The sequence below is a fragment of the Callorhinchus milii genome, unplaced genomic scaffold, assembly GCF_018977255.1.
Source record: "Callorhinchus milii isolate IMCB2004 unplaced genomic scaffold, IMCB_Cmil_1.0 Scaffold2, whole genome shotgun sequence".
NCBI classification, from domain to species: Eukaryota; Metazoa; Chordata; class Chondrichthyes; order Chimaeriformes; family Callorhinchidae; genus Callorhinchus; species Callorhinchus milii.
The window spans coordinates 102743625-102767866 of record NW_024704743.1 but is presented as its reverse complement, the minus strand read 5'-3'; the positions used below and the strand labels follow the sequence as shown (position 1 = coordinate 102767866).

Here is a 24242-nt window from a genome sequence, read left to right as displayed (position 1 = left end):
TTTGCAACCAAAGGATCCAGTATGGAATGTAGATTTCAGTGATACCACTAACAAACAGTTCAACGTGCCATAACCACTCTGCGTACACCTTAAGCAAAACTGCCATATGTGTGCGATGAGATTGTTTGAGTCATAGCTCGTGAAAGAAGTAAGATCCTGTCAAAGGGTCACAGATCATGAACAATAGAAGATCTTATCAAAGCTATGTCTAACCAAAGAGGTTTACTGTGTAATCAGGCAGGTCCTCGAATTATTGCAATGGAGCCTTGCTGTTCTTTTTTCTTCAGTTTCTTTTGATCGGCCTTCTTTCTTTTGTGTGGCATCTTTATTTGTACTTGAAAGGCTTGATGTTCGTTTAGGCATCTTTATCTTATTCGCGCCACTTGGCTTCGTTGAGTGTGTGCTGCGTGCATGGCGTGTGACGCACGATGCAGCAGCGTCACTGCGAGTTGGCACGGCCACCAGGTATAACTGTAGCACAAAACGCAAGACTGCCATACATGTTTGACGAGCTTGTTTAGGTCATAACTCATCAACAATAGGAGAACCCCAAAAATATTTCCATGACAATCCCAAATGCAAGGCCTTTCCAATGAGATATAAATCATGTCTCTACGTCAATCGGTTAATGAGATCTTGGCTGACACACAGGCAGATATGTCGTTATAGTGGTGTATAGAAAGAGGAGGAGGAGGAGCAGAAGAAGGAGGAGCAGAAGAAGAAGAAGAAGGACCACCTTATTATCCATGATAATTGGGATTTTTATCTATGAGTGTATGTCTAGTCCTCCACTTACCCAGATTGGAGCTCTGCACTTCCTGTTCCCTAAAATTACCTTTCCCATTATGACTTGCATCATAGCCTTAGGTGGATTGTGGCCCACACAGATGCATGGTATCCTATAAAACAATGTTGTTAACAGTATTCATTTTATGCAAATGCCTGCAAACCATGAACACATTGCCCAAGCGATGTTAGAGAAATAAAATATAAGAATTATGAAAAGTCTGTAGTGTAATTGGAGTGTAATGCAATACATCACTACAATTATTGTGAGTAATATATTGCATTGCACCGCAACTACTGTCAATTTTTGCAGCAGTACAAACATTGTAATAAATGATGCTTCTATTTCCCCAAGGTGGAGTTGTACCAATTGATGAGTTCAAAACTTGCAAAAATCATGATAATGACTATTTCTTTCATTCAGGGATGGACCAGATCAGACTGCGCCACAGATTGGACAATTTAGCGGAAATACAGCTCTGGAATCTGTCTACAGTACATCTAACCAGATCCTGATCAAATTCCACAGTGACTTTACAACAAGTGGTTTTTTTGTTCTCAGTTACCATGGTTAGTTTCTATTGCAGTGAATTCATGCATCTCTTTCACATAAATTGAACCAAGTCCTGATTAATGCTTTACCTTACAGTTGAATGAGCTGTTAGTTCCTACAATTTTCTGTAGCTTTATTCCAACCCATTATGTAATTACAGGGTAAAATATGCAGTATATGATGTGATAATTATCCAGTGACTGAATATGCAGTTGTTTTTGTTCTGCTCTAAGTAATTGTGGCCTGACACCTCTTCCTCCTCAAATTCTGGAGAATGGTTTCTTTCTCAGCTTTTTCACAACTGAATTCATGCCATGTTGTATTTTAACCAGGTGTCAAGCTATGAAAACACGTTTTTAAACTTTTTTTATTGTTAAAATTGTATTTAGGCGACTATCTCCCTGGCAAAGGTGCACAAGATCTGTGTTCACCGCTGCAGGAAATTAAAGATTTTTGCAATCGGTCTATTATTCATTTTAGCATTTCAATTAGGGACGGTCAATGAACATTTCTTCTCCTACCCCTCAACAACAAAAAAGTACCTTCTGATTTATCCAAGTTTCCATAAGGCTATAAAATCAACTGAAGGAAATTGTGGATGGATCCAGATGTGGCAATAGATTGAGATGGAAAAATGCTGTGTGTGATTTGATAATTTTCACATTGCAGCACATTCTGTTCATGGAGTTGCCCCAGGCATTGGCTGCCACTTTGTTCAATTATCTGCAGCTATTGAGCTTGGCTGTATTGACCTAACTTGCTGAAATCAGCATTACAGTGTTAGATCAGGGAATACCAGCCCCAGTCAACTTTTAAACTTGCTGTGAAGGGAGAAGTTGGTAGAACATGATGTTTACCATATGGATGTTATTTGTAGCAACCACACTTTTAGATGCCAATTATTACAGTATCGAAGTATGATCAGTTTCAGCATGCTTCTCGATTTCTGGAAAATATTTTCACTTTTCTTTGTTTGCTTACCCTGGTTAAGCAGCCTTGGAGTCATGTGAATTCCTCCACTCCCTGGGCTTCCTCCCGTAATGACCTGTCCTCCTCCACCACTCTCGATGTTTTTGCTCCCCTCAATTCCTGAATCGCCTCCTACTCACAGAAGTTACGCTGGTAAATAGCCACCTCTGCTCCCTCAAGAGACAGGTGCCTGCTGCTGAACACACCTGGCTCAAATCTAATTTAATGGTCCATCGGCAGATATGGCCAACGATGCCGTTGACCACTTTATCTTCCTCCACCGCCTCTCCTCTCACCTCACGCTTCACAGTTGTGTCATTGAATGGTTCAGATTCCACCTCTCACACCGTCTCCACTTCATCTTCACAAATGGTTTCAGCTCTAGCCAACGCACCGTCTCGTGCGGCATTCCTCAGGGCTCTGTCCTTGGTCCCCTCCTTTTCAATATCTGTATGCTCCCTCTTGCTAACATCATCCCCAAACATGGGATCAATTTCCATGTGTATGCAGTTGATACCTAACTGTATCTCTCTTCCTCCACACTCGACTCCAGGACCATTGCTGTCCTGACAGAATGTCTGTCAGACATCAAGTCCTGAATGAGAGCTAACTTTCTATAGTTCAATGTCAACAAGATCGAGGCTCTCCTGATTGGCTCCCGTCACAGCCTGCACACCTTAAGCGCTGACAGTATCACCAACCAAGGATGCACACTCCATCTCACTGAGCCGGTCTAGAATCTTGGCATCTTGTTTGACTCTCAACTATCCTTTCTACCCCATATCTGTGCCATGACCCGCTCTGCCTTTCCCCACCTCTGCAACATCGCTCGGCTCCGCCACTGTCTCACACTGCAGGCTGCCGAGACCCTCATACATAACATCCAGGCTCGGCTATGAAAACACCCATTGATAGGTGGGCCTTTAGCCACTCTGCCCCCACCCTCTGGAACTCCATCCCGCTGTCCCTTTGCCTCACCACCTCCCTTATCTCCTTCAATTCCCTTTTCAAGACCCACCTCTTCGACTGTGCCTTTGATCACCCTGCATCCCCCCCTGCCTTCCACCCTCCCGATACTGAGCCCCAGTTCAAGTCCAAAACACTGATTTTCCAGCACCTTGTGATGTCCTCCCAACGTGAAAGGTGCTATACTAATGTAATTTGGTTGCTGTTGTTGTTAATCTGTGTGCAATTGGCTCCCGCATTTCACCCACAAAATATAGAGTCAATTCACTTTACAGTATATTCTGTGAAGTGCTTTGAGACATCTCAAAGACGTGATAAGGTGCTTTATCAAATTGAAGGATTTTTATTATCATTAAGCTGGTGGGTTGTGAAGCAACAGCCAAATGCCACATATTTCGCCGTTAACACTGACAGTCACTTCCACTGGAGTCTGGCCAAACTATTATGCTGAAGTCAGGAGGTGATCCCCCTGGAACCATTCAATAATTAGACTGATTTTAGACTGCAGTTTTCAGTAGTGGGATAATTACCACTGATGCTAATTGTCACCATTGATCACACATTGGTTTTCACACCCTATAATTTCTAATTGTGGGGGATTGTGTTATTGCTTACATTTTGTTTTCTGTTTGTCCAGCATGAGAGCACATTTGCACTGGAAATGAGACCCAGAGGTCTCTTAATTAAGCTATCCTGCAGTTCCTCTGGTTCAATTAATGGTGACATGGGGTACACTTATAGCGCACAAGAAAGAGTGGGCATCTTCATTTTTGTTCACAAGTCCTTCAATAGAACAGGGCTTCCTGAGAATCTGAAATGCATGGTTATAGTATGCAAAGGATAATTTTGTTTAAAAAATGAGGGTTATTACATCTAAAAGTCAGTAATTTACCTTCCTATATGGCTCAGAGGGATTGATATAGAGCTTCCACAGCATGCCTAATTGTTTACTCAACTGGTAAACAGTTTTAGTTATTTTCAAAATAAAGCATTGAGAATATCTGCGACTGATGGAACATTGAAAATGAAGCATTTGAATTAAAGGATGCTCTGCCAAACAAGCATTCATTGTAAATTGTTTTGTTTGAAAACCCAGTACTAAACGTTTCCAAACTGTTTTAAATTTCAAGGAAATTCCTTCTCAAGTAGTGAAAATCTGTAACCCGTGATCTGTTAATAAAACACTGGTGATAATTAACATTAACTATCAGTTAGTGTCAGTATAGATGGGTAACTTTTATGACATTGATCTTTGAATTTTGTTCCTTAAATTCTCACAGCGTATCAGCTACGTGTCTGCCAACCTCCAACAGAGGTGATCAATGTTCAGAGTCTGACTGAAGATGAGGAATTTGAAATAGGTACGTTTCCATTCTTGTTGTCCTTTGTCTATGTGTTCCCTGTTTTTATCACCATCCCCGATTTATAATTGGAAGAAATGTTTCCAAATTTATGTATCGCAAAAAGCGAATGAATTTAAAATATCTCTGTTTTAATATTTTATAAACATTGTAAGTTTTTTTAAAAAAGCAGACAGGTAGAAATTGATGCTCTATTAGGAATAATTAGCAATCAAAATAGGAAGGAGTTTCTCCTAAGCCAAAATGTCACCATATAAAATTAATTAACTTCATTGCTGTTTGTGGGACATGCCTACGTGGAAATTGGCTGCCGCATTCACCTACAAAAATACATTGCAGCACAACAGATTGCATTGAATCCTGTGAAGCACTTTGAGATGTCCTCCAAGGATGAAAGGCACCATCTCAAATGCAAGGATTACATTTGTTGTTCAGTTATTCAACACATAGGTAATGTATTTATTGTCAAACTCTTAGGCAATTCATCAGGAATCTGTCATCATCATTAGCCTCCCTGTAGTTGATGTTTTTAAACCAGACAATGAATGTGATAACTGAAAAAACATTGCAACAATTGGAACTCCTATGAGATAGTGGCACTGTTCAAGTTTACCTTCAAGCTAGTTTGCTTCATATTCCAAAATACAAATCACTGCCAGTGAAACATATTACCACTGACAGGTCCAAATTATGCAAGGAACCATTTGGAAGTTGTTTTCAACGTGAATAATATTTTTTAAACATGGCTTCTGTGAACCTTGAAGCAATTAACTTTGTAATATTTAGAATTTTTAAAACTAGTTATTCAAATTACCATAACTATTTGCCTATATTAGAAGCACAGCGACATTTGAAAACAGGAAAATATGATGCCCGAAGCTTATTACTTTTGAAGTAGTCTCTGTAACTCCTCCAGCAGGTCTGATTTTATGGGAATTCTGCAGCACTGATTGATGTTGGTTGCCAGAGGTGTGGTGTCTATTGTAGAACATGTATAAATCATATGTACTTTTAAAGTAGTTAGATTCAAATTTTAAATGTCATTATGATGGCAGCATACCTTCACCATGTGGCAGATCGGGAATAAGATTTGTTTAAAGCCTGTTGAAAAAGGAAATATTTAAAAATGTATTGAAATTGGAACCATTACCATGGAAGAGAAATTGAATCTACAAAATCATTTCCTTTCAAGTTCAGGCTTTGTCTCTGACAGTGTAAAATTATGGGAGCCAAATGCTGAAAGTTATTATTAGTTTATGAGATGGGGGGGTGCTGCTTCAGAAATTGGCGGATCGATAATACAATTTTTTATTTGAGGTGCTGTTGCTGAGTTCGAGACAGATAGACATAGGAATGGGAATGAAACATGAGAATGTTCAGGATAGGAAAAGACCACTCCTTTCTATCAAATCAGTCCCAGTTTTAACAAACTATTCTCTCCATCACCAATCCTCCATCATCAACAATAGATTAGATTCTGTCTTGAAGCTGAACATATTGTCCAGTGATTTCTCCCCCTTGCTCCATAGCCATGCCCAATTCTTAACCCTACTCCAATGCTGCTGTCCATGTTGGAGATCAACAACAACAACTTGCATTTATATAGAGCCCCTCATGCAGTGTAATGTACCAGCTTAAATCTGATCAGCATTTGACTGAGGCTAAAACTAGGATATTGATTTAATTCAGTCAGTGCCTCCAGGATTTAAAAAAACACATGTGATCAGGAGTCCTAAATTCCAAAACTGTGGTGATTTTAAAAGAAATAGATTAAGAAAAGGAGCAAGGAATCTTAACACACAGAAGTCGGGGTGTTGGTATTACCACAACAAAACTTGTACTGCCAAATCTCAGATTATCGCTTCTTTCATAGAATTACCTTTCAGTTGTGAATGATGATCCATTTTATATTTAATACGTTCAGAAGTATCGACTTGATGCAGTCATTTCCGGACACACAATCTTTTTTTTCAGTTAAAGATACAAGTCTAATCTATCATAATCTGTATCTTCAATTACAATTTAGCAATAATAATAATAATAATCCATGCTTTTGATGTAGCATCACCATGTCGTCAATGTCTCAAAGCGCATCACAAAATCTACTGCAAGTGTGCAATTCCAGACTCACAGTTATGAGGGTGCAAAGAAGCAGTATAGTTCTGCTTTGGATACATGCAAGTTTCCAAAGCAGTGTTCAAGCTAAATTACTCATCATTTTGTTTGAAGATAGATGTTCAGGGTAGAATCAGTATTGGCCTTGTTCCTTATCCATATAATTATCACAGCTTGCCTTTCTTGAGAACAAAGCAATTGAAATGCTTTTACCTATGGTTTTTGTTGTTTTACTTTCTCCTTGCACACAGCAGTACCACACTTCACAAACCAGAATTCATCAGTGACAAGGATGTCCTGCAGGCACATCCACTTGTCTGATTTCATATGGTTGTTCTGCAGCCTCGTCAACCTCTATGTCAGAAACAAATTCATAATTGCTTCCTGCAGAGAAAATAGTGGATTGAAAAGGTGCTCTTCAGGAAAGCAATAACGCAGGCACCTTTATTGCTGGATAAAATGTCTTGCAACATAAACTGTCTTATGTAGGAACTCTATGTACTCCAACCCCAACTAATGAGACCACCTATCTCAAACCTGCCACTGTACAACACTGTGTGACACTATCCTGCGTGAAGGGCGCTATATAAATACAAGTTTTTCCTTTTGTTGAGATCAGCTCAAAGCCAAGATGTCATGAGTCCATGTGATCTATCTGAATTGCCCATTTGTCACAGTTTACACTTCTCCCAGCAGATGTTTTCCAGTAATCCTACAGATTCCTGGAGAAGCACATTTTCAACCTCAGTGAATATATGTCTATTCTCTTGCCGCTAAGTCCAGCAAATTTGACGACCTGCATTTATAGCTATAACTTGTCATTCATTCTACTTAAGAGTCGAAAAAGTAATTGAAATCCTGCCAAGCTTTTTATGTCTGATGATATTAGGACTGAGAAGCAGGAATCTGAACAGGATAATGAATGATGATTTTCTATTCAATTTATCTGAAAAACTACTTGTAGGATTTTGTTTATTTGGGGACGATTTATTGTTGGTGAGATTTCAACAAATTGTGTGCTACAAAAACGTTTATTGAGCAACGTTTGAAACATGAGAATAAAATCGTCAAATCCTTTTGAAAAGTTCCGAGCACACTCCCATTACAGTTTATAGAATTTGTCAGGCTTCTTGTGGGAGGGATATTTAGTGTGAGGCACAACATTACAGGGTAAAATTAAATTAAAATTAATGTAGATTCAGTTACTTTTAAGTAGAATGACCCATTTGCTAAATAAATGAGATGACTAGCTTTGTATGATTCTTAGAGATAAACAATGTTACGTGCATAACAGCTGAATCTAACAATTTGGTACAATAGAGGGTCCTGGCAAAATATGTGTTCTGGATTCACACTGATTTCGACTCTTGTAAGCTCTATGAAGCTCCAGCTCCATTTTATGCCACTGCAATTTCAGACTCATATTAGTAGTGTATTTAGATCCAAGGCACATAAGGAAAAATATTGCAGCAAAATTTATTTTCCTCCATTGTTTGCATTTATATTCAGATCAATGGCTAGAACTTATGGTTATGTGCAGTTAAATATCAAGTGCAGGTGAAACATTGAAATGTCACAAATGTTTTATTGTTTCACAGGAGACATCATAAGATACCAATGTCTGCCAGGATTCACACTGATCGGTAGTGAAATTGTCACTTGCCGGCTTGGAGAACGTTTGCAAATGGATGGAGCTCCTCCGTCTTGTCAAGGTCTGTGCATCAAGTTAATGAACGAAAATAAGCAGTTACATTTTGATGCATTTCTAAATTGATCGTCTACAAGTATAAATGTTGAGTGATTTCCGTCCATTTCATTGGGAGCTGACCATTTTGCTGCCATCAAAGTATCATCTATCAGATTATTTTTGCACTTTGTAGAATGGAGGGGGCAAAGAGGGAGTTATCTGTTTCAAACAGCATGATAGCTGTATCGTTTTAATTCTGTTGAATTACAATGTTGAAAATGTCAGTGAAAAATACAAAGTAAGTGTGTGAAGTCTTTTCCAGGAAACTAAAGCTTATCTGAAATTGAATATTGAACTTTTTTTTTAAATGATGAAGAAAATAATCAATGTATTCATTCATAAAGATTCGTATTGCTCTGTTTAAGCAGTTTAATGTTTTTAAACATCTTTCTGTTCTCCTGCTGTGTTCCTTATTAATTCAATGAAACACATGCTTTCTTTTGTATAACATGAAGAATAAGGACTGTGATGCTTTAAAGAGACAGTTCCATCACCACTTTCTCAAAGCTACTAAGGATGGGCACTGAGTACTAGCTCTGCCAGTAAAGCACACACAACCTGAGATGTGTTAAAAACGACTAATAAAGAGAAGCCCACACATTAAACATTATTTTACTGAGCTGATACAAACTAGAAATGGAACTGATTTCAGAAAATAAGACACTGAGCGTATTACTCAGAACTGCTAAATTAAGATGAATTCCCAGATTGAATTTAATTGGTATCCTATGAATTGCTGTTGAAATGCCATACTCCATGCCAACACAAGTGGCGCTGAAATCTTCACGGCACGGTCGAAAAGAAAGGTCTTCAGGGTTGATCTAAAAACAAAGGAGGGGACAAGGTGGAGGGGTTGAGGGAGCATTCAAAATTCCAAAATTTTGGGACATGGTGGCTGAAAGCAAGACCACCGATGGTGGAGTGGAGGGGATAAGGGACAAACAGGAGGCCACAGCAAGACGAGTGGAAGCGGGGGTTAGTGGAGTGAGGTATTAGCTGCTCACAGAGGTAGGGAAGTGCCATGGCATGAAGTGATTTGTAGACGAGCGTGAGGATCTTGAAGTTGATCCATTCTGTGAGAGGAAGCGAGTGGATATTACCAAGGGCTGATGTAATAGAGGTACAGAATTTAGTGTGGATGAGTAAACGGGTGGCAGAGATTTGAATGAATTGGATTTATGGATAATGGAGCTGGAGAGACTGGTGAAGAGGGCATTAGAATAATCAAAGAGGGAGGTGTTGAAAGCATGGATGGATTTGGCTGCATTGGTTGTGAGGTACAGTCCGAGGCAGGCAATGTGAAGAAGTGGAGATAAGCGGTCCTTGTTAGGGACCGGATGTGGGGGAGGAAACACATCTGGAGATGAATCTGATACCTAAGTTATGCACAGGTTTATTAAGTCTGAGGGATAGGCAGAGGAGTTTGAAGAGTCAGACACCCAGGAGATTTGCATGTCGTCCACATATATGTTGAAGCTAACCCCATGTCTGTGGTTAACATCGCTGAGAGGGAATGTGCAAATAAGGAAAAGAATGGGGCCAAGGATGGAGACTGGGGTATGCCACAGGTGACTGGATGGGGGTGGGAGGAAAAATAATGTGGGAGAGATCCAAAAACTGAGAAATTAGGCTGCAAAAACACACAAAGAAAAGTATGTGCAGATAGTGTGAGCAATTGATGATGCCCAATTTTGTTTTGCAGCACAAATTGTTCCTCCTGTGAAAATATTGGGTGAGATCCGTTACATCATTAAAACGGCACAGGCACCCATCAGAGCAGCTCCAGGCACAAAACTCATGAAAGTGAAGGAGAATGTTAGACAGCCCTGACTCATTGTTTTATGTTTTATTGGTAAACCACTGGAGACTGGTCCTGTATCTCCTTTATGACATGTATTAGGTTGTTGAGATGAATTTTGAGAGCATTTTTAAAGGCACTTCGGGAATGAAATTGCTCCAGCCGCTGCATGCAGCTGCTTTGACTATGTGCCCTTGGAGTCAGGAATTTTCCATTATAACATACGCTGCAGCATGAAGAATTTGTGTTTGCTCCATTTCCTCTATCATGTACTTACGAGAACCCAAAGAAGGGTCTCACAGACTCTCATGTTTTGTAAAACATCAAACAAAACAGCACAGGAACAAAAATAGACAACTGCTCTCCTGTACGTACGTGCCGGTTGAATATGTAAAATAAATCGGGGCATGATAATTCTGTTTGATATTTGTGAAAATAGCTGCTAGATACAACCTAAGTTATAAATGTTAATAAGAACCAATTCTTGGGGACCTCAGAGTGTGAGTAATGGAAATACTGAGTTGGCTGAGCCACCATAATAAGTAGATTGAAATGGTCTTAAAAATGCTCATGAAATATTTTGTGTTCATTTTCAGTGCTGTGTCCAGCCAATGAAGTCCGAACTGACTCAACAGGTGTCATCCTGAGCCCTGGCTATCCAGAGAGCTACCCTAACTTCCAGACCTGTGCTTGGAGCATCATTGTAGAAAAGGGTTACAGCATTACCTTATTGTTTGAGTTCTTCCAGACAGAAAAAGAGTATGATGAACTGGAGGTTTTTGATGGTAACTTAAATCTGGCACAAAACAACATTCAACTTACAAACTAGATCGTGTTCTTTTAGATTTACCTCTACATATCTCTGTGTCATCATCCCATTTGAATTGTTCATTCAATAACCAAATAGTCACGTGAAATTCCTTAACTCAACGTTAGGGGGCAGAATAAGAGGTCAGATTCAAGGTTGCAAAGAGCAATTTCAGTACAAACACAAAATAAGTATTTATTTATTAAGAAGGTAATTAGTGAGTGGAAGTGGTTACCAGGAAAGATTGTTGAGCATAGGACATTTAAGAATGTGTTGTATTCTGATCACTCAGAAATGCTAAGAATAAAAGGAAATCCAGGCACAAGTGCAATTTCTTCTGCATAGTCTGTCACACCAAGACAGCATATTTTTGAACTGCGGTAAACTTAGAATATGAGTATTGAAGAATGAAAACTTAAATTTCACCTCGAACAAACCAAATCTAATGCTAGTAAGTAAAAATTTTGCCCAGAGTTATTGTGGGGAGAGAAACAGTAATATAAAGAAATCAACATACCACTAGGTTATAGAGAAGTACCACCAAGGAATGTATCCACCTCAACAACTCTCAAGGTGAATTGGTTTTCTGGGGCTTCTATTATTGTAATCTTTGATCTTTAGCAAATATTAAATTCTCCACTGAATGATTACACCCACAATTTTCCCAAAACATGAACTGTTGAAACTTGCAACTGAGAAACCTGTTTCCTGAGATACTCTTCACAGATAGCTTAAACCCTCTTCATTGATAAAGAAAGCTTACTGCAATTGGTGTAACTGCCAGCTAAAGCTCATGAAAGCATTGTTTGGGATTTAAAGGTTCTGCAGCTCGTCCAACATCACATTGGCTCAATCATTTAATTCCAAAAGTACTACTTATCCCATCATTGAGGAAAGCAATCGGTCAACAAATAACATGTTAACTGACCTCAGATGTGCTTGAGATGAACCCTCATCACATTTCACAGTGTTTGCCCATTCAACTCTGGTGAACCATCCACCAAACAAATTAGATCAAGAGCATGTTCAAAGGCAACACAGAGCAGCTCCATTGCAACAATAAGTGACTTTGTCTTAATCATTGATCAAAATGTGGGAGGTGAAATTAAACAATAGTCTGTTATCAATTGATACATCACCAGGAAGAAAATGTCCAATGATGTGATAATTATCATCAGTGATAATTACCACCATTGATTGTTATAATGTAACTTCAGCAAATCAGGTTGCTGAATATTTTGGATGCCTTGGTGTAATATATGAAAGATGGAATTCTGGCTAGTCATAGCTTGTAAGCAGTAAAATGTAATATTGCACACACACATGGATTTTTTAATGACCAGCTGATTAAAACTGTATTTAAGAATATTATTCAATTCTGCACAATCTTGCACTTTAAGAAAAAAGGTCTTGCAGCCAAGGCTGGGTGGAATATTGAGCCTTTGGACTATCTTGTTTAGAGCAAGGGGTGAAAAGTATGATGGTCAAATGACTACTTCAGTTCATTCATTCACAACTTGGCACATGCCCAAAATGTAAAAATGAGTACTTAAAAATTATATAATAAAAGATTATGACAGAGGTTTCCTTCACATGAAAGGAAACAATGACAAATCGACTCTCATGCAGTAATAACAGGTAACAAGATAAAATGCTTACATTAGCTGGAATTTGACTTTCAGTGCATCCTGATATAGACATAACAAATATGTCTCTTCTGGCACTAATGCCATTACTCAGCTTTGCTCAAAGTTCTGTTTCTTGATTTACCACATCCTCACAATATGCATTAGAATATACAGCACCAAAATAGGCCATTCAGCCCAACTGGTCTGTGCCGGTGTTTATACTCCACATGAGCCTCCTCCTGCCCTTCCTCAACTAAGTCTTCTAGCATAACCTTCTATTTCTTTCTCCCTCATGTACCTATCTAGCTTTCCCTTAAATACATCTCTGCTATTTGCCTCAAAAACCTCTTGTGTTAGCATGTTCCACATTCCCATTACTCTCTGCATGAAGAAATTTCTTCTAACTTCCCTATTTGATCTATTTGTGACTATTTTATATTGATGGCCCTGGTTTTGGTCTCCCCCACAAGTGAAAGCATATTCCCTATGTCTACCCTATCAAAACGTTTCATCATTTTAAAGACCTCTATCAGGTCACCTCTAATCCTCCTATTTTCAAGAGAAAAGAGTCCAAGCATGTTCAGCCTTTCCTAATAGGCATAACTCTCAGTTCTGGGATCATCCTTGTGAATCTCCTTTGCACCCTCCAGTGCCTCTATAGCATCCCTTCTATAATGTGGAGACCAGAACTGCGTACAATATTCAGCTGCATGTCAAAATTCCAGACTGTAACTGGAGGGAATCAACTTTTCACAGAACAGCACAAAGACTGAGACCATTTGCTCTCCAGACTCTAAATGGATCTTTGACCATGGATCATTCAAGCTTATCTTCAGAGGATCCAAGTTTTTGACCATTCGTATCCAAATTATGAATCTTATGAATATGCTTGAACATTAATCTAACTGATGCCATTTACTTAGATGAATGCAACTGTAACCTCACTTTAGTTATTTGAGCACACACTGACACTCACAGTTGGTACTTGGGTATTAGAGTAGAGACTTAACATGTAGTTGTATATCAAAGAAGGCTGTCTTATTTATCCCTTGGGTTAAATCTTCAAATTATAATTTGCTTTAAGATCTGAGGGAACAATGGATCTGGCTGTTGCTGTTGTTTTTGTTTGTGTTAAATGTGTATCGCCTAGCATTGTCATTGTTTGAAATCTATTTTCTTTGTTTTCCCTTTTGTAATTACATGTGAATCATGTATCATAAACTAGATGATTGCTGAATTATTTAAAACAGGCCTTTTTGGGTATTTAATTTAGGGGCAGGATAAACTTAGACTTTTTAAAAAACATCCAGATTTCATCGAGGGAAATGTTTTGCATCAAAGTTGTTTGAATATAAATAAAGGAGATGCTTCAAGCAAAATAAATGCAATTTAAATGCTGATTGCAAACATGCCTCTGCACTGGCAGGGCCATTTTGTTTATGGAATACATAACCAAAAAGGCAGACTCAGTGGATAGATTCATAATTTTGATCCTGGTAAGAAACAAAATCCTATTGTATATTAATTTTTCAGACACACATTAAGCATGGGTTGGTTCTGACTTGTTGCACTATACTGGAAATTTTCAGTTTGTATGAGTTTCCATCCACATTCAGAGCTTTACAAAGTTTGCGTAGCGATGGGTTGCCATTGGTGTTGGACGCTTGACTGATCAAAACAAAATGATGCAAGTTGTAGTAACATAGAACCAACTTCTTATATGATACAGAAATCATACTCCAGTTGCACAGCGTTCCGCCCAGACCACACCTGGAGTACTGTGTACATTTCTGTTTATAAGGGAGTGGCTCATTTCCTGGAGGCAGTTCAGAATAGCAACAAGGATAAATCATAGTATTAGAGGAATGAGCTCTGTGCAATGGATAAGACAAGCTAATCAGGTTTCAAAGAAGACATCTCAGAAGAGATCTTATGGAATATATGTCATTTTAAATGGGATTGAACAAATGAATCCAGAACAATACTTTCGGATGCGCAAAGGCAGCAGAACAAGAGGACATGTTTAAAGTTGCTCAGGGAAAATTCAGAGCAGACACTTGGAAATATTTATTTACCTAGGGGATAATTAATGATAAATAAATTACCAGAAAGAATGGTTTTGGCCATGACTGGCCTCATTCACAAAATAGCTCAGGGGTGTGATAGGAGGAGGAGGTATTCTAGAAACTATCGGTTGATTAGAACCATATTTCAACATTGATAATGAACGTCACACTTTTCATTCTCATACCCTAAAATGAATTTACAGGAGGAAAAACCTAGTGAGAGGTGCAACAGTAGGAATTATAAGAAGTTGTAGGTAACGATAATGTAGAAATCTATTGACAAAGTGGTGGTGGGGGAGTGGGTGAGATACAGCAGGTTATTCTTCCAGTTACCAAAAGGAGTCTTTGCTTAAGACTCAGAATTATTATTGCTGCCTTGGGTTATAAACTGCTGCCTTTTAAATGCCATTAGATAAGACAATGCATCATTGTCTTACTGACCATTATGTAATTATGTAATTTCTCTCATTTACCACATTTTTTTTACACGTAGTCCAAGGGAAATGGACACTTTAACATTTGTAATATAATTTCCACCAATATCAGGATATGGATTTTTTTAAAAAAACTTGATTCACGCTTTGTGCTCCACATTGCTTAGCACTGGAACAAAATAGCATGTTATCTCAGAGCACAACACAGCACATGTACAGAACTACGAATGTTGTTAAAAAGCTAGTCAGGTGATTATGAACTAAATTATCCCACAATGACAACTGACATTTCTCAGTTAAAAAGACTGGGGGATATGATTTACATACCTTATACTATTTTTATAGCATATCATTTATTTTTGGGGCAAAATGTAGCACTAAGACTATTAGTAAAATTTTACAAGAAAAAATCTTGTTTGAAGCAATAATTTGTCATAACAGGTCCTGAGCATAGTAAAATAGGGTAATAAATAATAGCACAATTCTTCAACTTTCAATTGTTGACTTGCTTGAAGCTGTGTGATTCATAGTAAATGCTTGAAATGCAACAATATTAGTCTCAGATTGTAATTTACTTGCCTCTAGTTTTATTAGTGTTGAAAGCGTTTTTTCCCTTTGATTGCAGATTACATTGTGTACCTCATTTATTCATCATTATAATGCACTGTTTTTTTTTCTCATTTTAATTAAGGGCACAGTCTATTACAGCTCTATTTTGGTTCTCTAAACTAATCAATCTGTTTCTATCAAGGTCCAAACAGCCATAGCTCCCTGATGAGCTCCCTTAGTGGTGACTACCCTTTCCCCTTCAACATAACCAGTAACAGCCATCAACTTTTTCTCCGATGGTCAGCTGATCATGGCACCAACAAGAAAGGCTTCCGTATCAGATATGTTGGTAAGTTGTCAACTTTGTCTGCTCTCTCGTAACTTAGCCTAACTGAATTTGGAAAGATGCTTTGCTGAATATGAAATATTTTGCTCCCAGCTCTTTACTGCAGCACTCCAGAGTCCCCTCCCCATGGCTTAATTCTCAGCCAGACAGGTGGACATCTGAACAGCGCAGTTCGCTGGGCTTGTGAACGCGGTTACCGACTTATCGGGAAGAGCACCGCAACATGCAGGAAAACACAATATGGATTTTACACGTGGGATGAGCCTGTGCCAGCGTGTCAAGGTAAATATAGCTCAATGTGTGAAATTGAATGGCAAAACCAATGAGATCTTTAGCTAAACAATAAATTACATTTGTATAGTGCCTTTCACATCAGGAGGATGTCCCAAGGTGCTGTATCCGCTTACGCTATAAAAGTGAATTTGCTAGTGGTTATGGTATCCTATGCATGTTTTACAACGAGAGTTGATGATGAAATATATCGAGCAGGTATCACAGTTCTTTAATGATAATAATTATAATAATAATCATAATATTGATAATCCTTGCACTCGCTATAGCTTCTTATCACATTGGAAGGTCATCTCAAATCATTTTACAGGAATTACTGTGAATACCTAGTTCGAGAGTGTTAGACACAGGTTAGTAAGAGCCAAGTCTTGGAGACCTCAGAGTGTGCGTAATGGAAATGCTGAGTTCAACCATGGAAAACTGCATAGTTTGCCATTAAAAACACTCTACCAAGCTACCCACTGCTTTCATCTAGAACCATCATATTCGCTAGGACTTTGGCTAGGAGAGTAAACAGTAGCTGAAGGGAAGAATCCCTTTTCTTAATGAATGGTCTGCCCCTACAAATCTTGCCTATGAGCTAGGCTAGCAGATCTGTTATCAGCAGTGCCTTGTAGTACTACACCTCCATCTTGCTCAGGAACTGGACTACAGAGACCACCACAAGGATTAACTTGATACCGACATTCCTTTATCAAGCACATCACTTTGAAGCTAAGTGCAGCTGTGCTGTCAACTCCTGGCGATGGTTTAGGCTGTTGTTCAATAAGGATTACCACAAAATGTGCTCCTTTATTTACTAATGAAATTATTAGAAGGAAAAAGACATATGACTGTTCTACATTTCCCTCTCTTTCCAAACAATAACAGATTTCCCAAACATTTTCTTTTCTTGAGTGCACTGCCTCTTTAATAAAACAATTAAAGATTATAGATATGTATCAGTCATAATGTAAGTTCTTTTTCTTTCCAGCAATATCGTGCGGTGCTCCTAAAGCACCAATGAATGGAGGAGTGTTTGCAACAGATTATTCAGTAAACACACGTGTCAACTACTTTTGCAACGATGGCTATAGACTTTTATCAAAAGAGCATGGCAGTGCTGTGTGCCAACAGGATGGTATATGGAGCAATCATAACAGACCACCACGATGTGTGGGTAAGTTGCTTTGGCTATTCATGGTGAGTTTGCCTGTATACTACATTTGGATAAATGGAGATTTGTATTAAAAATAACCCTCATAAATATAGTAATCATCTTCTACCTGACAAGTTTAAAGTTGTGAAATTATAACAAATTAGAAGCTATTTCTACATACACTATCACTAGAGTTGATGCCAATCTACAAGTGACCTTCTGCATGCAGATTTCCTGCGGGAAGCAGGGAGATTGAAAGAAAGGTCGAAGAGGAGGGTCTTGAGGTGGGTCTTGAAGGTGGCAAGGAAGGGGACGAGATGGAGGGTCAGCGGGATGGAGTTCCAGAGGGTGGGTGCAGAGCGGGTGAAACCCCACCCGTCAATAGTGGGGCGAGCTAGGCGGGAGACGTGAAGCAGGCCGGAGTCCACTGAACGGAGGGAGTGAACAGGATGGTAAAGGGTTAGGAGGTCGGAGAGGTTGCGGAGAGCAAGACCAATAAGGGGCTTTGAAGGTGAGGTCCAGGATCTTGAACAGTATCCTCTGTGTGATGGGAAGCCAGTGGAGTTGGGCAAGGATGGGTGTGATAGGGTCGCAGAGCCTAGTACGGGGGGGACATAGGCTGCAGAGTTCTGGATGATCTGCAGCCTGTGGAGGGAGGAGTTGTGGAGTCTGATAAGCAGTGGAAGTTCCACTATGCATGTCTTTCTGATGTGTTTTATGTGCAGTAATTCTAAGAACAATTGCCCTTTAACCGCATCCATTCACGTAAGTACAAATGGTAGAAGTTTCTCTTTTAATCTGCAATAAGATACAAATTGGCAGAGGTCTGTTCATGTATAAATGTTTTTCTTCCAATAAAAAAAATCTTCCCTTCCCCCTTTTAAAAATTAAACCATTACAAAAGATTATGAATAATTCTCTTAATAATATTTGGACCGTAAATCAAGTTAAGGTTATTGAAGATATTGGCCAGGGAGATTTACTGAGGCAGATTGGTGCCACTGTCTTCAATTACTCATCTGAAACTGTTTGCAAATTCCCTTGTAATCCAGTTCCCTTGTAATCTAGTTGAGTAACTGAACCACTGCAGTTACTCCCATCTTCCTCTTCTGAAGACACTGAGATGAGCTGGAACCTATTTTTACAGCACCCCCTCAAATAGCCATTCATAATATATTATCCTACAGAGTAAGCATTAGGAGTGTTTCGATGATAAATGTCATCAAGGATATTGCATTGCCATCTGGTACAGCGACTTCAGTTTAATGTGAATTTTAGTTTTCCTAAGTAGTCAATTAAAATGATTGTTTTTTCTCTGTTAAAAGTGATAACATGCCGCAGCATTAGCTCTTTCACAATGGAGCATGGGAGCTGGCGAGTTGTGAATGGTTCACATTACGAATTTGGAACAAAGGTTATCTTCAGTTGTGATCCCGGATACTTTCGAGTTGGACCAACCACTATTAAATGTTTGGCTAATGGAACCTGGAGCTGGGAGAATGAGAGGCCACACTGTCAGAGTAAATATTGTTCCACAGTTCTTTTATATACCCAGTCTACAGTGAAGCACTTTGAGTCATTTCGACAAAACAACAAAGGACAATATTAAATGCAAGAATTATTATTCATTTTTATTATTATCACCTCTCTCCTATTCATTTTATATCTTGGTGTTCCTGGAACTGAAACCCTTGGCCCTTCACCCAGATTTCTCAATTAATACTGGTTACTGATATTTTAATAAAGCTTGCAAAACATTAACAACAACAAATCGCTTTTATATATCATCTTTCACATCGGGAGGACATCCCATTAATCCCTCTCCGAGCTGCTCACACCCAACTCCTCTAATCTGTATCCCAACCCTCTTCTCCAAAATTGACGACCGTGCTTTGAGCCTTGATGCCTCAAATCTCTGAAACGCCTTACCTCAATCTTTCCATCTTGCCCCCTCTTTGCCCATCTTCAAATCACATCCCAAGAATTTCCTCTTTGACTGTGCTTTTGTTCACATCCCTTCCCTTTCCAACTTGGAATCATGCCACACCACTGTTAAGCGCTCTGAGACGCAACCATCTTGAAGAGAGCTGTATAAATGCACATTGTTGCTGTTGTTAATTGGCATTCAACTAATATAGAAACATAATAATAATCCCTGCATTTGATGTAGCCTCGTATCACATCGCTGAGATGTCTTAATAGGATATACTATATGTATGCTTCATAGTATATACTGTAAAGTGTTTTGACTATGTGTTTTGTGGGCTAAAACAATATGCGTTTATACAGCATCCTTCACGTGGGTAGCACCCCAGAGAGCTTAACAGTGGTGTTTGTGTGGCTTGCTGCTGAGCCGAAAAGGGAGAGGCAATGATCGAAGACAACAACAACAACTTGCATTTAAATAGCACCTTTCACATGGGTTTAGCATCCCAGAGCACTTGACGGCGGTGGAGTCTGACCCCAAGACTGGGGAAGTGGGAGGGGGGAGGTGACTGTAAGCACGATTGAAAAGGAAGGCCTTCAGGTGGGATTTTAAACTGGGGAGGGAGGGGACAAGGATATAATCAAAGAGCAAAGTTTTCATATGTGATTTGAAGATGGACAAAAAGATGATGAGTTATTGATTGAGAGATGTACATTTTCTTCTTTTCCTTCTCTAGTCATTTCTTGTGGTGAACTGGGTCATCCTCCCAATGGAAGAAAGATTGGAACTCAAATAACGTATGGAGCAACAGCTATCTTGACCTGCGACTTGGGATACATACTGGTTGGTTCGACTGTCAGAGAATGCTTGGCATCTGGGCTCTGGAGTGGAAGTGAAACTAGATGTTTAGGTATGAGGGTACCTCTTCATATTGATGAAGAGAATAATATATTTACTATTTGTGACAAAATCAAACTTTACCTGTTAATATTGCCATATTAGTATGGTGTAAATTGTAAAGTGTTGAAAAAAGTAAAATGTTCAGTTAAAAATGTTGGAGGCATTTCTGGTCTTGAGACTCAAAATTGTTGCTTTGTCTTTTGTTTGTACTTTGAAGCTGGGCACTGTGGAGTTCCAGAGCCAATAGTCAATGGTCAGGTAGTGGGAGAGAATTATGGCTACCGAGACACAGTTGTTTACCAGTGCAATCCTGGATTCCGACTGATTGGTTCATCCGTACGGATATGCCAGCAAGACCATAACTGGTCTGGACAACTTCCAACCTGTGTGCGTAAGTATGCATGCTGAGCTACTACTAATTTCCTGAGGAACCATACAAAGAAAACATCTAAATAATATCCATTTTAGTCAGCAGTTGTCAAAATTTGACTGCAAAATATCAGTGGGAAGGGAGTTATAAAAAGACCTTGCTTTATTTTCTGACTGGTTTAATATTATTTTATGAGAGCTGTAGTCTTTGCCTACGCCACTGTGCACAAGATATTTCACTTCAACAAACTTTGGAGGAAAAAAAATTCAAAACATTAAACAGAAATAATTCTATGTTTAAATTCACTGCTTTGGACGTTTGACAGGTGATTGATGTCACAGGAGGTTACAAGCAGAGCTACACGTTTTCTGAACAGAGAGCCTGGAGATTTCATATTATTAATTGACATTGCTGATTGTTTATTGGTATTAATTATCAACAACAACAATTTGCATTTATCTAGTGCCCCTCATGCAGGGTGGGTTCCAGAGCATTTGACAGTGGTTGAGCATGACACCGGGGATGGGGGCGTTGACCATAGGCACAGGCGCAACCGGAAGATGAAGAAGAAAGGGGCAAGTTGAAGGGATATAGGAAGAGTGTTCCAGAGTCTCGGGGTGTAATGGCTGAAAGGGTAGCCACCAATAGTGAAATGGAGAACACGAGAGATATGCAGAAGGCCAAGGCCAGTCGAGCATAAGCAGCTGGTAGAGGGGTGGGTGGTAAGCAGGTCGAAGAGGTAGGGAGGTACTAGGGCATGAAGGTATTTGAAAATGAGTGTCAGGATCTTGAAATTGATCCGATCGACAATAGGGAGCCAGTGCAGCCTGGCTAGAAGTGGTGTGATGGGGGTTTTAAGTGCGGGTGAGTATGCGGCTGATGGAGTTTTAATTCATTTGTATTATTAGGGTTCATGTAATCAAGGTATTTGACAGGAGCATAAAAAATCCAGGTCATAAGATGAAGGACCCGCCTCCCCCCCCCCCACATGTACACACACCTGTAGACAATCAAGATTTCTCTGAACTAGCACCGTGTTGGAGAGACAGGTGCAACATTGCTACACAAAATGATTAATAGGTGAAGCTATCTCTAAGCCTTGATTTTTGGCAACCTGCATCTAAATATCCTGTGAAGCACTTTGGTATGTCTCAATGACATGATAAAGTGCTATATCATATGCAAGGATTATTATTATTTCATAATTATACTTCCCAAAATAACTACTTCTGTAGGAGGTGGACATTTTGTGCACCGGGTATCTTGTCAAGTCATTTCTGAATTGTCTTGTTAACCGTTCCAGTTGCACCAATGATTATATTATGACGCATGTGGCAGTACAAGACAAACATAGTTTGTCTTGTACTGCCACATGCGTCCACATTCAATTGTTCCTGATTTTCTCTAGTTCTGTATTTTGTATGTTGTTTTCACTTGGAATGGCCACATCAATGATACTGATGCATGTACAATCTAGATGTTTTTTAATGATGATATTTGATTTATTACGGATTAATGTTCTATCTGTATGCATTAGTGAGTCCCAGATTATTCCGATGTTACTTTTGCTGGTTGATGTTCATATCAGTTGGTTACTTCAATATCAGTGTTTACAGACCGGATATATTTGGATATATATTGATTCAGTTACTCAGCTAGGCCTGGACATGATGACAAAATGTGGTCTACTGTTCCTGGTGCTTGATGACATATTCAGCATTTCAGATCAATGTTTTTCATAATAATGGGTAGTAATAGCTTGATCTTATGCAGATATTATGAGAGCTTCTGTTTCGCCTCTAATCCCTATTAGTCAACCATATGCAGCTTTGATTATTAATAGGTTATTTTATTATTATTATATGTTCACTGACAGTTGATGAGTAACCAAAACATTGTGGACATATTATCAGTCCTGTGCAAAGTCCATGTTTACCTTGTGATTCTTGAACCAAGAACCAGAATGAGAAAAAACAGTTTATAAAAGGAAAGCAAATTGCATAGTTCTGGTTAAGAAAAGATTTGCAGCACAGGAAGGAGTTACATGATAGATAATATTTTACAAGGAATTACACTCTGTGAAGATTTCACCGTGTTCTGCTAATGTCATGTGCAGGAATAAATATGTGCCCCTGGGTCTACACTGAGCCATTTTCATTAAGAAGGAACACTTTTTTTGTGGGAAGTAAATAAGGCAAAAAGAAAAATGGTATGAGATTAGTACTTGAACATTAGCATTGACATTTATAGTCTACTGTGTTTATCCAGCTGTCTAAAAAATACCCTTCCTTATAAATCAATGCACAACTGGAGCCCATCAGGTCACATAATTAATGATGCTGAAAAAATCGTCTAATGTTGTGTGGCATCAGCTGTTTTCCACCTCTGTAAACAGTGAGTGTTGGCTGCAAAGAAAAGTTACTTACTGCAGGTCTCTGTGGAGGTCTCTGTGAATCAAATGTTAGCAAATTAACATAGAGCCATGATCTCGCTAAATTATTTCTAAAATAATTTATGAAATCCTTTTTCCTGACAGTAAGTGTTAAGATATTCAGGATACTGGTAACTGCTTCTCTCTCACTCATGGCCTTCTTACACCATTGTTTTTCATTGTGAGAATCTCACCGAAAATTCCATGTATCAATTGCTATAATCGCAAACCATTTGCAAAACAGATGGCAAGCCATTTGCTGTTTAACTGTGCAAAGTTTACAAAATATTGCAATTTCTGAAACTGGCCAAAGAGCTAAAAGGCTGAAGGCAATTCCTCCCCTCCTCCACTGTAAATTGGATATCAGTATTGTATGATCTAGAAATGATTAGCACTGAAGCTCACCCAATAAAGGACAATGATTCAGCAGGATATTGATTCAAGTCACTGTACATTAAATCAATTCTGCTTTGCTTGGAAACAGACTCTTAAAGCATTTAATGCAATGGACCACTCAATAACTTTCGGACCACTTTTAATCTTGTTAAAGAGATAATTAGGGCAGCTCCAATTGTGAATGGAAGTGGAGCTCACTGGTTGAATCCAGGTTTGTGGTCGCAGCTGGGGTGGCATGAAAGGACTAAATTAACCGTAGCCTTCCCAGGATTAAGGAGGGGGAAAAATAAACAGGCTGGGCAAAGGAGCTGTGGAAGGATTTAAAGGTCTTCTATTCATATACTGTGCACAAGTTGTTTTTTTGGTCCCATATGACCATCTTACATTTATATATATATAGCACCTTCAATGCAAAGAAAAAGTCACAGTGCTTTCCAGATTGAGATTCATGAGACATCCAGTGTATGTTAAATTGGTAAATGTGGCAGCTCATTTGCTTTCGCAGCGAGATGGAAGAGCCGATCAGGTGGAATCTAGGATGAGTTTGAATGAGGAGAGAACATAAGACAAGTTAAAACAGAAGGAAGAACTCCTTGTTTGTCTGAAATAGTGGCATGTGGCTGTCCTTTAACATCTGTCTGAATCACAATACAGGCAAGAGTA

At 39.0% G+C, this 24242-nt stretch overlaps 1 protein-coding gene across 1 annotated transcript in view; it reads left to right on the top strand.

Annotated features, from left to right (window-relative positions):
- csmd3b (CUB and Sushi multiple domains 3b) overlaps positions 1-24242 on the top strand; it is a 773500-nt gene that overhangs the window by 703308 nt on the left and 45950 nt on the right. Inside the window, exons 44-53 of the mRNA XM_042331884.1 lie at positions 1211-1356; positions 4555-4635; positions 8349-8462; positions 10892-11080; positions 15983-16129; positions 16220-16408; positions 17391-17576; positions 18881-19075; positions 20219-20392; positions 20600-20773. Of these exons, the coding sequence (XP_042187818.1) occupies positions 1211-1356; positions 4555-4635; positions 8349-8462; positions 10892-11080; positions 15983-16129; positions 16220-16408; positions 17391-17576; positions 18881-19075; positions 20219-20392; positions 20600-20773 (1595 nt within the window). The remainder of the gene's footprint in view (positions 1-1210; positions 1357-4554; positions 4636-8348; positions 8463-10891; positions 11081-15982; positions 16130-16219; positions 16409-17390; positions 17577-18880; positions 19076-20218; positions 20393-20599; positions 20774-24242) is intronic.